The sequence below is a fragment of the Musca domestica genome, unplaced genomic scaffold, assembly GCF_030504385.1.
Source record: "Musca domestica strain aabys unplaced genomic scaffold, Musca_domestica.polishedcontigs.V.1.1 17, whole genome shotgun sequence".
Taxonomy (NCBI): domain Eukaryota; kingdom Metazoa; phylum Arthropoda; class Insecta; order Diptera; family Muscidae; genus Musca; species Musca domestica.
The window spans coordinates 11,134,507-11,150,326 of record NW_026712230.1 but is presented as its reverse complement, the minus strand read 5'-3'; the positions used below and the strand labels follow the sequence as shown (position 1 = coordinate 11,150,326).

Sequence of the window (15,820 nt, the reverse complement as noted above, 5' to 3'; positions counted from 1 at the left end):
CAATAGAAATGCCAATCAACTTCAAAAGATTGCAGTTTACTGCACGCTTGGTATTTGCTATGAAATAAATAAATCCGAAGGATAAACCCTTCGTGTATGTATGTCATGTTACTGCTTTTCTAATGGTTTTGGTTATTTACGCATTAAAGTAGTGCAAAAATTTTTTTTAAATGTGTTTTTTTTTAACCAACATATATTTGTAAATAAAATTTTGAATTCATATAAAATCAAAAGGGGTAGCGAAGCGCACCGGGTTCAGCTAGTATACAATAAAATTATTTGTCATAAAACTCTAGATGTCAAGGGTCTGAATCTTATTTTAACGCCAGGAATTCATATATATATATATTAAAACCACAATTTAGGGTTGTCATTGTAAGTCTCTGAACAAAAGAAGTTTGTATACTTAATACATACCATTAAAAATTGAGTAAATTTTTGTTAACAAAAACATTGTTTGTTTCACGAGTCATCGATTCGATCAAGTCGCTTCTTTGCTCTTCGAACCATTTTTGCTGATGTTGCTGTTTTCTTCCGACGTCCGGGTTCTTGACGTCCGGGTACGCTACCAGTATCAGGGTAACGAGCGATGGTACGAAACACAAAAGATTTATTCACATTTAAATGCTGCAGTGCTCTAACGACAGCCACTTGTGGCTTTCCAGCCAAACATAAAGAAATCACACTTCACGCTTGAACTCCATCACGGATAACTTTTTTTGTGGAAAATTCTTACCAAAATGGTTTTATACGCTTGTAGACAATATAATGAGCTGCCATTGAAATGATTTTAACAGCTGTCGGACGAGTGGCTTAGAGATGAATTCCTGGCGTCGAAGCAATATTTAGACTTTTGAGGTCTTCTATATGACAAATAATTTTTAAAAATATTTTGACTTACTATGATCCCTCTTAAGGATTAAAATTTTCAGCAAAAATGTTCCTCATATTTCTATATGCAATATTGCCCAGGTCCACACAGTGAATGGATTCCGAGGAATTTTAATCCGAAATTTTCCAAAAGTGTGGAAGAGGGGGAACTTCACGCTCTGTTTTGGTTACTTTCGATTTAAGTTTCAAAACGCCGACACACGTGTCTTTTTTAGCTCTACTTGCATAATCTGCTGGATTTTCCCTGTAGTTATTGAAAAAATTGAATTTTTGATATATCACAAACCTGTTTACAAAGTGTCACGATATCGTGACATAGCATTATGTTATAATTTAACAGAGCTGACACTTTTTAAGGGTTGTTGTTGATATTATCGATTCATTGCACAAGGAAATGCTCTGGAATAGATTTTTGAGACCATGTCAATCATACCTGACATTTTTTTCCTCGTATTTCCGCCAATTTACGGCGATATCGGAATAACATATTTTTTTAAAATTTCTAATGCATTTCTGTTTTGTCACCTGCCATCTATTACCTGATGGAAAAATTAAAGCCCATATGCATTTTGTCGAATCTTTATAATTTTATGTCTTTGGTCTTTACCATTTTAGGTCTTTGTAGATATCAGTATTAGGAGCTTGCAGCTCTGCTATTAATGTCAATTGAATGCATTTATTCTGACATTCACATTTGATTAAATTAATTATTTTTTATTTCAAAAATATATTATCAATTAAAGCGGTTTAAAAATTAACAATCAAATTTGATGTTAATTTCCACTGTGGCTCATCAAATTTCAGCTTTATTGGTTTAATTGTTCTACTGGTTTCTCCGAATGCCGAATGGTCCGATTAAATGGATAAAGTGCTCGTTGACGCATTCGTTGATATATCTGAAATAATGGTGTGGAAAATAAGACGAAAATACCTGGAAATAAAGATAATATTATTATTTTGTAAAACGGTGTTGACATGCTTGTTCGGATACCGTACTATTTTGTTGTTGCAAAATAGTCTGGCTTAATCTCATTATTGTTGTTTTTATAAAAACAACGTTTGTTTATTAGTGGGCAAAGATGGTAATGTTTACCGGGGGCTAAGGCAGGGAATAGCTATGGTTTGGAAAGACCCACCAATTCTGATCAGTTTCCTAGCTTTTTTGTCTGGAGTTATTCTCCCCAGGAGCTATTTTAAATTAACTCCTATGACAGAAAAATTTTTCTACCCAAGTTGCGAAATCATAAGCTCAATACAAGAGGAACCATAGAATTAAATTAATCTAAAATTCTTGTGGCTTCCGAAACCTGGGTATTTCCTGCCATACCCCTTGCTAAACATTACCATCCTTCTCAAACGTTCTTTTTATAAAAACAACATTAATGAGATTAAGCCTGATTATTTTGCAACAACATTATTATTTTGTATTACTCGAAATTTGATTCAGTTTTACCTATGGCCAAAAAATAACTAAAGCCCATAATGATGACATTGAAGTACTCCAAACTCCCCACAAGTGCTGCACAGTAGAAACAAAGGAATGAAACGCTTGCAAAGCCGATGCAAATAGTTGTCATATAGAGAAGGGGTTTCATTAAGCCATGGTTTTTCTAATAAAAATAGAGGTAAGTAAATAAAAATTGTAGTTAGTGAATATTGACACGTACTTTCGAAAAATAGCATCAATGCTTCATGATAATAAAATATTATAATATTAAATATTGCCCAACATACGAAATTTTTGTCATAAGCCATTAAAATATTCAAATGAAAAACTTAAAAAAAATCGTTGAATAATGTAGCTAAAATCATTTAAAAAACGAATCTAAGAAGGTACCATTATACGAGGACAATACCAAAACATGGTCCTGCACAGACTGTAGTATCCATTACGAACTTCAAATACAGAATTTGAAAAAATTCCGGTAAATAATGTCCCTAAAATCATCAAAATATCGAATATCGGGAGGTACCGTTATATGGGGGTTGTACATTATTTCGCCAACGGAGCTAGAACCCATTATGACCAACAAATACCAATTTTTATACAAATCCGTGGAAAAATGTGGCAAAAATCACCGAATATCCTGAGGTACCGCTATATGGAGGCTATAACAAATATTTACTGCTGCAAATACTCTCTTAACATATCAAATTTTAATATGCCAACAATGTTTTTATACCCTACAACACTATGTGTTGAGGGTATTATAAGTTTGATTGGCCCAAAAATTATGTAACACCTCGAAATATTGGTTTCCCACATAGGAAAGTATATATGGATCATCCTATCTCGCCGAGCTGAGTCGATCTAGCTATGTATGTCCGTCCGTCCGTCTGTCCATGTTAATTTGTAATCACTCTACAGGTCGCAATTATGGCCCGATCTTCACGAAATTTGGAATGGAGGTCGGGGTCGGGCCAGAATAGAACCCTATTTCTTTTTGAGATGATCGCCAAATGTTTAGGGGTTGAAATGGACCAAATACTGAACAAATTCCTGATTTTGCACTTGCTCTACAGGTCGCAATTATAGACCAATCGACGCGGAATTTCGCATGTAGCTAGAGTTTAGGGCGGGGAAGAAGCCTACCAATTTGCGTGGTCATCGGATAATATTTAGCGGGTAAAATAGACCATATATTTTGTGTTGAAAAAATTCAAAATTTTTCATTAAACCGCGAATATTTTAAATCCCGGCGAAATCACAAATCCATGACAAGGTTACTTCTGACCTTTACATTGATGTTAACATCCAACAAATCGGATATATAGAAAAATATGTGCGATATATATGTCTATCAAAGAAGATATGCTTGAAAGATCTCTTATATGTCGAGAACGGCTGAACTGATTTCGACAGTTCTCATTAATTCAGAATGGCCTCTTGGCAGGAAAGAAAAAACGTCTAAAAAAATCGCATAAAAATATCTCTCTAAAGGGGAAAACATTGATTTTGTAAAATTTTCTCATATTTTTTCAATTTTGTCATATTTTTGGCATATTTTCATTTTGAATTAAACATTTGGTAATATTTCTACAGCTAACAAAACTAAGTAGTTAGGATATCAGGATATCATATACAGATCGTATTTATGACCCGATCCTTACGAAATTTTGCATGGGGATAAGATGAGGGTCAGAATAGAAGCCTACTCTTTTTGGAGATGATCGCCATATATTTAGGGGTTGAAATGGACCAAAAAAACTGCAAAATTGTCGGCAGGTCGTAATTATCGCCCGATCCTCACGCACATTGAAAGGGGATTACCGGACATTGCAAAAGCCAAGCAGTTTTGGATGGCCATCCAAAAATATTCAATGTGTGAAATAGTTTGCCAACTTTTGTAGACAAAATACGAAAATGTCTATTCCAGAGACTTTTTGGAGAATTCACAAATACAGGAAAGACGCACTTCTGACTATTTCGTTAAAGAACATAGTCAAATGTCTGTATCTCATATAGATGCGTTTTAGTCAAAAACCAATAATAAATGTTAATCTTTTGCCACTTCTGGGTCTTTGGGAAATATTGGTTCCAGATCTAGGAAGACCATTTACGTGCAACATCTACCCATGGTACAATGAAGAGAAGGTAGGCCAACTTTGAAAAAATTGCAAGTATAGAGGTCTACCTGTTTGGCTTGTAATGTCAGAATTAGTATCCTAACAATAAAAAAATCAAACAACTTGTTGCATTTATTTTGAATAAATAATTGAAAACCGCGAAAACTGAATGAAAGGTCAACACTTCTTTTCAAAACCAGGTTCTATATATCTCTAAAGGATTATTTCGCTACAAAAACTCTAGATTTTCTCGATGCATACGATGAAATAAACATTTTGAAAACATCCGAATTTGAATGTTTTCTGAACAATTTTTTTGTTATTGAAAAGAAAACACATACATAAACCAATAAAGATGACATATTAAGCCAAGAAAATAAAAAAAATTAAAATCATATGGTATCATAGCCCTACCTTGATATTATTGTACCATGCATCTACCTATAAATTGGAAATGAGCAAATTAGTTAAAGTTGCTATTATTCGAAAATTAGAGGACGAAACCTGATGGTTTTCTTTTATTATTTGTCACAATATCTTGTGGAATTCTTTCGAGTATCTCGCCTATATAAACTGTATCATTTATTATAGTGTTGTAGGGTATTCAACGGTCGGCCCCGCTCGACTGTAGCCTTTGCTTACTTGTTTACTTTTATAATCCGATTTTGTCAAACCAAAGCATGGAAATCACTCTATGGAAATCACTCTAGCTTCCAAATGAAATGAAGTAGGTTGATAAAATTTTACTCAAATGTATATTATGTCTGCATTACTTTTGGTATTGAAGATGGACCGTGTAGGTCCACGATTTGGTATATTTAGGTGAATAAAGCGACATTGTTCACCGGAATCGTTTTAAATTTGGTATTTAAAGTTCGTAATGGATATTACAGCCTATGGCAGAAAATTGTCTGTGCAGGTTATAACGTCAATATTCAATATTTTTATACCCTCCACCATACTATTGAGGGTATATAAACTTTTTCATTCCGTTTGTAACTCCTCGAAATACTCATGTCAGACCCAACAAAGTATATATATTCTTGATAAGCGTAAAATTCTAAGTCGTTTCAGCCATGTCCGTGTTTCTGCCTGTCTGTTGTAGTCACGCTATTTTTCGAACGAATTGAGATAGAAGGCTAAAATTTTTCATACATGCCTAGTTTGCCAGTAAGCAGGGTAAGATCGTAAATGGGCCATGTAAGTCCACGTTTTCATATAGCCCACCATAAAACGGTACCTCCCGATATTTGGTATTTTGATTATTTTAGCAACATTATTTACCGGAATTGTTTCAAATTTGGTATTTGAAGTTCGTAATAGATACCACAGCCTAAGACAGAAAACGTATAGCCCCCATATAACGGTTACTCCAAATATTCGGTATTTTGATGATTTTAGCGACATTATAACCGGAATTGTTTAAAATTTGATATTTGAAGTTCGTAATGGATACTACAGCCTAAGACAGAAAATTGTCGGTGCAGGTCTACGTCTTCGTATAGCCCCCATTTAACGGTACCTCCCTTTATTCGGTATTTTTATGATTTTAGCGTCATTATTTACCGGAATTGTTTCAATTTACGTATTTAGAGCTCGTAATGGGAACTACAGTCTGTGACAGAAAATTGTCTATGCAGCTCAGGTCTTCGCACAGCTCCGATATAACGCTACCTCCCTATATACGATATTTTGATGATTTTAGCTACATTATTCACCGTTTATTTCAAGATTCGAATATGAATAATGACTTATGACAAACAATGTCCATGTAGGTCCACGTCGTATAGATACCAATATAACGGCAATATTCGCTATTTTTAAAATTTTAACAGAATTTTTTAAGTTCTTTCCAAATGGTGGAGGGTATTCAAAGTTCGGTCCGGCGGAACTTACTGCTTTTTAACTTAAGATTTTACAGAATTTTTAACGGATTTTATTTTTTGAAAATTGCCAAATTTCTTTCCAAACGGTGGAGGGTATTCAAAGTACGGCCCGGCCGAACTTACAGCTCTTTTACTGGAAACTAGCCCATGCACCATGACTGACCCTCTTGCTAAATGTTAAGATTATAGCTTCAGCCGTTGATTCATATAAAGCAGATAAAAATATAACTCATATTTTTTATTTTTTATTATAAATAATGGCTTGACTAAATAGAACTAAATGCCCACGTCTAGAATTTCAATATATATTCATGTACCGATCAATTTAAAGTATTTTAAAAACCTTGATCCTATTTTTCAGCCATATGCCTTAATTTGAGAGTTATAAACCTAAATTTTTCCATTGAAATGATATGTAATTTGAAATTTAGAGTGCAATTTAAGGGCAAAATGACTTGAGAATAGTCAAAGTTAATTACTCTTTTATATCCATTACCATAATACCTCAAGTTGTGCGTTAGAGCCCACATAATGTTTTTGTATCGGTGGAAATGGGAGGTACTGTTATATGGGGAATGTACAAACTACTGGAGAACGAATGTATTCTCATCGAAGAAAACCAAATTCGGCAGCTCACCACTTTCGGCCAAGCGAAGCAACTCTTTAGCTCTTTTGAGTGTATTTTCTTTCTGTTGCGGTCAGCGTGACCGTTGTGCCACTAAAGTATCAATTTTGCCACTTTTTTTGGGCTTTGATACCTTTGTGCCACTTTTTTATTTTGATCCTAAATGAGCCACTTTTTTGAATTTTTGTGCCACTTTTTTATACATTGTGCCACCTTTTTTATACCCTCCACCATAGTAGGAAGGGTATATTAAGTTTGTCATTCCGTTTGTAACACCTCGAAATATACATTTTACACCCCACAAAGTATATATATTCTTGCTCTGCATAAAATTCTTCGTCGATTTATCAATGTCTGTCCGTCTGTGGAAATCACTCTAGCTTCCGAACGAAATGAAGTAAGTTGAAGTAAGTGCTGGTCTTCATCTTCGTATAGCCCCCATGTAAAGGTGCCCCCGATATTCGGCATTTGGATGATTTTAGCAACATTTTTTATCGGAATTATTTCAAACTTGGTATTTGAAGTTCGATAGATACTAAAGCATATGACAGGAGATTGTCTGTGTAGGTTTACTTCTTCTTATAGCCCCTATATATCGGTACCCCGATATTCGGTATTTTGATGATTTTTGCGACATTATTTACGGGAATTATTTCGAATTCTGTATTTGAACTTCGTAATGGATACTACAGCCTATGCCGGAAAATTGTCTGTGCAGGTCCACGTTTTATAACCCCAATGCACCTCCCTATATTCGCTATTTTATTTATTTTAGCTACATTATAAACAGATTTTTTTCGCATTTAAATATTATAATAGTTTATGACAAAATTTGCCTATGCAGGTCCACGTCATCGTATAGACCCTAATATACGGCTACATTCAGTATTTTTAAGATTTTGACAGAATTTTTACCCGATTTTATTTTATTTTTTTTTTTTTTGTGAAAATTGCCAAATTTTTACCACATGGTGGAGGGTATTCAAAGTTCGGCCCGGCCGAACTTACAACTTTTTTACTTGTTTTAAATAAAATGTGAAACAAATTGTGTCACTTTCTGTGCCACCATTTAAAGTGATATGTGCCACTTTTTTTAAGAAATGATACTTTTTGTGATACTTTTTGAAAATTTCCAGCGGTCACACTGGTTGCGGTGTAAGTTCTTGAACTTTTTGGAATTTAACTGGCTTTACCAGAATGGCTTTACCGGTCACTGGAATAATTTTAATAGCTGTCGGACGAGTGGCTTAGAAATGACAGCAGCCTGAAATTGATTTCAGTTTTTCATCTCACCCTGTATATATATTTAAGTGGGAGCAATATGCCAATCTTAGCCGATCTCGATTAAATTTGCCAAAGGTATTTTCGAGCTCTAAAGGTATCGGGTACCAAATATCATTGTTGTCGAATGCATATAACGAATGTAAGGGACTTTATATGGGACATATGGGAGCTATAGCTACATCTGAACCAATTTACACTAAATTTAAAGTCTAGCATGAATTCAGTCAATTTGGGCAGATATGGGCCAGTTGGTGTACAATTACCCTAATATCGGATAAAGATATATATATATATATATATATATATATATATATATATATATATATATATATATATATATATATATATATATATATATATATATAATATATATATACATATATATATATATATATATATACATATATATATATATATATATATATATATATATATATATATATATATACCGGACCAAGTTTTACCGAATGGTAAAAGCCGGTTGGACATGAAAAAATCTATTCAATTTGGTGTGATATTACATGTATGTATGAAGATGTATATTGAAGCTATATAAAAATCTGATCCGATTTCGATTAAATTTGACTGAGATATCCATAAGTTATATAGTACCAAATTAAAATTCTTGTGGAGTGCATATTACGCATGTGAGGGACTTAAAACCTCAAATCGGATGAAACATATATATGGGAGCTATAGCTATATCTGAACCGATTTTCTGCAAATTTTCTCCATCTAGACTGAATTCGGTGGGAAGTAGCAAAATTCAGGTCATTAGGACTGCTATTGTCTATTTGATGCTCAATTAACCCGCAATCGGTTGAAGATATATTGGAGTTATATCCAAATCTGATCCGATCATCACCAATTTCAATAGAGTCCGTCAGTGGGCCAAAAAAATATTGTATGCAAAATTTCATCTCAATCGAATAATAAATGCGACCTGCAGTTTGTTCGCAAGAATACATGGACCGACGGACTGATACACAAAAACATAATACCTTCACCACTAGGGTATAAAAATGCATAATAGTGATCGCCATCACCGTTTTCTCTTCATTAAATCTATATAATTTTGGTGTTGTGGCTTATTTAAATAAATTTATCGCCATTTTTCAAAGTTTTTAAATTTTTGATGTATTGATTTGCCGGTGAAAATAATGACAAAGAAATAGTATTGTAATATACAAAACAAAATTAACTTACCTGCCGCATACCTTTGAGGTATAACACCGATGAACATAGTCCAATACCGAATACCAATAGAAGGATAATTTCGCAATGAACAGCGTATTTTCCACTGAAATCTAAAATATTGCCAAACAATTTGATTGTTATGAGTAGTTGGTCTTTAACTCATTAACTCTCACCACTGCTGTGAGCTGACTTCTTATATTCTTCATTCAAGAATATCACGTCATACATCAATAGCACCAAATAGACCAAGGCATTGATGCTGGCGACAAGAATGCTCAGATTTTCCAAATTAAACAATGAACAATATTCCATATTCCTTTGAGTGAGCTGGATTTTGTAAACAACCTCCGCCAAGTAATTTCATTTGCCAACTGATTTACTAACTTTAATATGGCTAGAAATGGCTGGACAACGAAAAATGCTAAAATTTGTGTTGAAATATGAAATGGCAGGGAGATATTCTGCTTTTTTTGCCGGCCGCACCTGTAACTTGAGAGCCACTTTCACACTCATATTAAAGGTGTGTAAAAACATTTCGTCTTCAAATTATTTTATTATACATTTTTAATATTTGGACTAAGTCTTAATTAAAGTTTAATTATTTATGAAAATATGCAAAGAGTTAATAAATCAAAATTATTCTTTTAAATATAACAAATTTTTAATCATTGTGACTTAGTGATAAGGGTTTCCATAAAAAAACTAAACTGACATATTAATGAGGTTTTCCGAAATAAAACTTTAATGCTTTTTGTGTTGTTTTTGTAAAGTAATATTTTTGCTAGTTCGCTTAACCAAATCCAAACTTGCTTTATCGAAAGCTTTTGTTGCTCACCTCTGATTTGCATTTGCTAATTAGAAAAAAAAATTAACTAAGCACACGTTGCAATTAATTAATTTAAAACAACAATAACATTTATTAAATAAATAATTAAAAAGTAATGATTATCTCCAATAGCCTCCCCATCCTCCTCCATTGCCACCCCAGCCACCATAGTTACCGCCATATGAACCAGAATATGATCCTGCATAGACTCCAGAATAGCTGCCACCATAGCCTCCATGGCCACCGCCATAGCCTCCATGACCACCGCCATAACCACCATAGCCTCCATGTCCTCCTCCATAGCCACCATAGCCTCCGTAACCACCACCGCCATAACCCCCATAACCGCCGCCACCGAAGCCTCCACCACCAATACCACGACTCAGGGAGCCAATAGCGGCTCCTGCTACTCCGGCGCCCACAGCTGCAGCTCCAACACCCAAAGCAGCACCACCTGCCAAAGCTGCACCTCCAACTAGAGCAGCCCCTCCAGCTAGGGCACCCAACGCTGCCAGTTTCAAGATCGCCCTAGGAGGTCGTACTCCAGTAAAATCTCCATGTTCCACCACGGCCATGGAATATGTATTTGGATCAATTTCATCATCTAAAGTTGTAGCAGTCTCCTGATGGGCCCAAGCTATGTGGGCAAACAAAAATATCACCAAAAATGTTTTTTTCAACATTTCAAAATTTCAGAAACGTGTGTTCCCCAAATGGTATTCCCAAACTAAGTAGTCGTCAAGACACTTGCTCACTCTTATTTATGCAATTCTTTGTTGCTACCTCAAGAGACTTGAATTTGGACCAACTTTTGCCAAAACAGGAACTGGATTTCATTTCAACTATGCCTAGTCAGCATTGCACATCAATCCGAGGCTGTGATTTGTGGATGATTGAGAACAAGAAATGGAAATTCCAATACCCACCCAACAATGGAATTATATTAACAGCGGAATCACACGAGTTCTCGTGCAATGGCCATAAGCCGTTTGGTAATCCAAAGAACGCGTGTCCGATAGACATCAATGAAGTAGAACGAGATTTTTTTTCGAATATGTAAATTTCCTGTTAAATGTGCGTTCATAAAAATGCAGATTTGTACACACCAAAAAGTTAGGTAATAGAAAAATTGTGTTCAATACATATTTGATGAGACAGTGAGCATTTTGATGAGAAACTTTCTTCTGTTTCCAACACGAGAATTACCCTTGTACCACATAAAATTCATTTTTTCATAAAAACATTGTTATTGCTTTATTGATTATATATCTGAAATAATTTAAATATATTATTATAATTGATGAATGGTTTTAAACAGTAATGTTCGGTATTTTCCAATATATTTATAGCATGTTGTCACCTCCGATTAATATAGTGTTGTTATAGTTGGCTTGATTTCTGCAACAGTGGCTTCATCCAACTTCTCGATTATTTCGATTGATTTCGACATTTGCCGGTAAACCAAAAATATTGGCAATAGAAATAAGATGAGAAGGCCTAGAATATGTAAAAGAAATTAAAATATTAATTTAGAGTTATTATAATAAATTAATTTAAAATTTTCTGGATTCTATTATTTTAGAAGAGTTCATATCATCTGATATTTTCGTATATTTCAAGGGCTGGAAATTTTTATCATTCATAGGTCCATATTTTCATATAGCCTCCATATAACGGTACCCCCCGATATTTGGAATGTTTATGATTATTCCCACATTTTTCCACGGATTTGTATAAAAATTGGTATTTGTAGATCATAATAAATTCTAGCTCCGGTGGCGGGACATTGTATGTATAGGTCCATATTATCGTATAGCCCCCATATAAGGGTACCTCCCGATATAGGATATTTTCATGATTTTTGCCACATTTTCCACGGATTTATCGAAAAATTGGTTTTTGTAGATCAAACTGGGTTCTAGCTCCGGTGAAGGAACAATGCATGTATAGGTCCCCGATTTCTAGCTACCATATAACGGTACATCCCGATATTCGGTATTTTGATGATTTTTGTCCATTATCCACGGATTCGCATAAAATTTGATATTTGAGTTTCTTATTGGGTTTTTGCCATAGTGGCGGACCATTGCATGTATAGGTCCAAGTTTTCGTATAGCCCACATATAACGGCACTTCCCGATATTAGGTATTTTGATTATTTTTGCCACATTTTTCTACGTCAAATAAAAAATCTAAAAATAACACTTAAATGAAAACCGATAAATCGGAGCCGCTAAAAACATCAAAATACCGAATATCGGGAGCTACGTTATATGGGAGGTGTACGATATGGACCTATGTAGACAATTCTCTTCCAGGGGGAAAAAGTTCTCAGAATGTGTGAATTTTGAGACCATTCCATTGAAAAATGTAGCTGAAATCTTCAAAATACCGAATATCGGAAGGTACCGTTATATGGAGTATATACGATATTGTGGAGAATTGTGTAGAATTTCAGACAATTCCATTGAAAAATGTGGCTAAAATCATCAAAATACCGAATATGGGGGGTACTGTTATGTGAGTGCTATACGATATATTGGACCGATATAGCCCAACTTCGAACTTGACCTGCCTGCACACAAAAGACTGACAGGTGCAAAATGTAAGCTTCCTATTTCAATTCGTTTGACTCTAGCGTGCTTACAACAGACTTACAGACGGAAGGACGGACATGCCTAATTCTTCTAAAAATTATTATTTCGATGAGGTACAAGCGGAATGACGAACTTAATATACCCTCCCTACTATATATGATGGAGGGTATAACAAGTAAGTTAAGTTTCGCTGAATTTTTACTATTAGAAAATTTTCAAAAAAATAAAATCCATAGAAAATTCTGTTAAAATCTTTAAAATACCTAATATCGGAAGGTGCCGATATATGGGGGGATATACGATATTGTGGACCTATGTAGACAAATCTATGTCTGGGGGTAAAGTACTCAAAAGGAACTCCTTGTGAGGATTTTCAGATAATTCTATTGGGAAATGTGGCTAAAATCATCAAAATCCCGAATATCGGGGGTACCGTTATATGGGGGATATACGATATTGTGGACCTATATCGACAAATCCCTTTCAGGGGTTAAAGTGCTCACAAAGAACCCCTTGTGTGGAATTTCAGACAATTCCATGAAAAATGTGGCTAAAATCATCAAAATACCGAACATCGAGGGGTACCGTTATATGGGAGCCATACGATATCGTGGACCTATACTCTCCTTAAGGGAGTAAAGTACTCACATAGAACTTCTTGTGTACAATTTCAGACAACTCCGTTAAAAAATGTGGCTAAAATAATCAAAATACCGAAAATCGGTGGGTTATATGAGGAATACACGATATCGTGAACCTATATAGATAATTCTTTTGCAAGGAATAAAGTACCTACATTTTCAGACAATTCCGTTGAAAAATGTGGCTAAAATCATCAAAATACCGAATATTTAGGGTATCGTTATATGGGGGCTATACGATATCGTGGACCGATAATTTTAGCTTCCTATCTTAATTCGTTTAGACCGTAGCGTGATTACAACAGACGGACAGACGGACGGACAGGGCTAAATTGTCTTAGAATGTTACGCTGATCAAGAATATATATACCTTGTTGGGTCTAAAACGATTATTTCGATGAGTTACAAACGGAATGACGAACTTAATATACCCTCCATACTATGTATGGTAGAGGGTATAAAAATACTAAATACTTGTCATATGGAGGCTATAGTGAACCTAAAACCACCAAGTTTAAGATAATTCAGTTAAAAAATTTAGTTATAGACAATAGTGTCCCATATGAGGTAGAACCTATTAGAAAATACCGAATTTTAAACTATTCACTTAGAAAGTGTGGCTAAAATCGTGAAAATATCGAAATTGGACGATATGGCTTGTCTTCCAACTTGACCTGACTGCAGACGTCTCTATTTACGGGAAATATTTTGTCAAAGGAATTTCTAATACCATATTTAAAACAATTCCGGTGAAAACTATGAAAAAATCATCAAAATACCGAATATCTGGTGTTATATGAGGTCAATACCAAAACTTATACCTATTTGTATAGTTCTCTGCAAGGGTGTTACTACATACTGGAAGCACATATTCCCAATTTACAAGAAATTCGATTTAAAATACCCAAAACAAAAACTTAAATTTGTCCGTGCTGTTATATGGGGCTTATACCAAAACGTGGTCCCATATAGCCAATTTTCTTTACCAAAAGTCCTGCGGACTAAACACATCTGTCTACGATTTTATCAAACAACTTCATTTTATTAGGGAGCTAGATTGATTTCCACGGACTGGCAGACTGATGGATGGACATCGGTAAATCGTGGGGTTCGAAAATGTATAATTCGAAGTGTTACAAACTTAATATGGTGGAAGGTATAAAAATATTAGTTGAAATACCATGTTAAATGACGCAAATTACACAACCCTTATTATTTTATTCGAACTTTGGTTGCATGAAAATCATGAATGGACACGTTTTAAATATAAGCTGTTCTATTTAGTTAATTATTACATACCTAATCCCAAGCAGTAATAGAAGTTAAATAATATGGCATTGAAATATGCTGGCTCCTTTACCAAATCGGCCGTGTAAATGCAAATAATGGTTATGAAAGCAAACAATAGGCAAGCCGAGAGTAGATACACATAGGGTCTCATCAGAGCAATACGTTTCTGAAAAAAAAAAATACAATTAACGAAAATGGGGAATTTTCATTTTCCACCCAGGTGAACTTAGGATAAACAAAAATCGAATGATTCTTTTCACATATTTTTAGAATACATCATATTTTATCTTCCTATGCAGGGTTGAAAGATGAAACATAATATATTCTAATAATATGTGAGAAGAAGCATTCGATTTTTGTGCTCATAAAAACAAAGCACTCACCTGGTATAGTCCCTTCAGGAAAACCAAGGATAAACAAAATGCCACAGCACTAAATATGTGTATGGCAAATATTGCCTGCAGCATAGATCTGTCGGTCATCTCTGGAGAAAAAAAAACATACAGAATTAAATTAGGGTATCATATTTTTCAGGAAATTAGTAAATCTTCACACACCTCCTTTTTTGTTTTGCCAACGATTTAATAAAATTAATATGCCAGCCACCAAAAAAGCTACACCGCTCAGTGAGGCCACAAAATAACTCAAAACTCGGGCATTCCAAAAACGTAATTTGCGATTCATTGTTGACAAGGTTTTCCTTTTATTTTCCGCTCTAATTTTCCTTGATTCTCAACACAATGACGACAACCGTTTTTAGCCAAATCCACAAACAGACTAAACTTTGATTTCTATTAAATTTAACCATGGCGCTATAAAATATCTTAATAACGATGATACAAAATGGAGGAGAAAAAAGTTTGGCGTATTGGAATTTTCATTTTGCGTATCTGAGGGCCTCTTGAATTAACAACTATAACAAGGAAACAAATCAAACACACACCGAGGCTCCTTAAAGCTTTGTGACCAGCCCTGCTCGCAGTGGGTGTGAGATGTTGATTATTTTTTATATGTTT

General features: G+C 34.5%; 3 protein-coding genes across 3 annotated transcripts; all 3 read right to left on the bottom strand.

Moving 5' to 3' along the window:
• Window positions 1–1,545: 1,545 nt before the first annotated feature.
• On the bottom strand, window positions 1,546–10,201 carry LOC131801647 (uncharacterized). The gene is made up of 4 exons (XM_059120529.1): window positions 9,624–10,201; window positions 9,460–9,560; window positions 2,345–2,501; window positions 1,546–1,822 (listed from the first exon to the last, which is right to left on the bottom strand). The coding sequence occupies exons 1-4, from the start codon at window positions 9,760–9,762 to the stop codon at window positions 1,698–1,700; spliced, it is 522 nt and encodes a 173-aa protein (XP_058976512.1). The 5' UTR covers window positions 9,763–10,201; the 3' UTR covers window positions 1,546–1,697.
• Window positions 10,202–10,395: 194 nt separating this feature from the next.
• LOC101897974 (acanthoscurrin-2-like) lies at window positions 10,396–11,113 on the bottom strand. Its single transcript, XM_005185792.2, has 2 exons — window positions 11,032–11,113; window positions 10,396–10,913 (listed from the first exon to the last, which is right to left on the bottom strand). The coding sequence occupies exons 1-2, from the start codon at window positions 11,111–11,113 to the stop codon at window positions 10,396–10,398; spliced, it is 600 nt and encodes a 199-aa protein (XP_005185849.2).
• A 54-nt stretch (window positions 11,114–11,167) lies between these two features.
• On the bottom strand, window positions 11,168–15,761 carry LOC101898862 (uncharacterized). Its single transcript, XM_059120530.1, has 4 exons — window positions 15,362–15,761; window positions 15,188–15,288; window positions 14,814–14,970; window positions 11,168–11,773 (listed from the first exon to the last, which is right to left on the bottom strand). Exons 1-4 carry the CDS (start codon window positions 15,486–15,488, stop codon window positions 11,643–11,645), a joined length of 516 nt encoding a protein of 171 aa, XP_058976513.1. The 5' UTR covers window positions 15,489–15,761; the 3' UTR covers window positions 11,168–11,642.
• Between the last annotated feature and the right edge of the window lie 59 nt (window positions 15,762–15,820).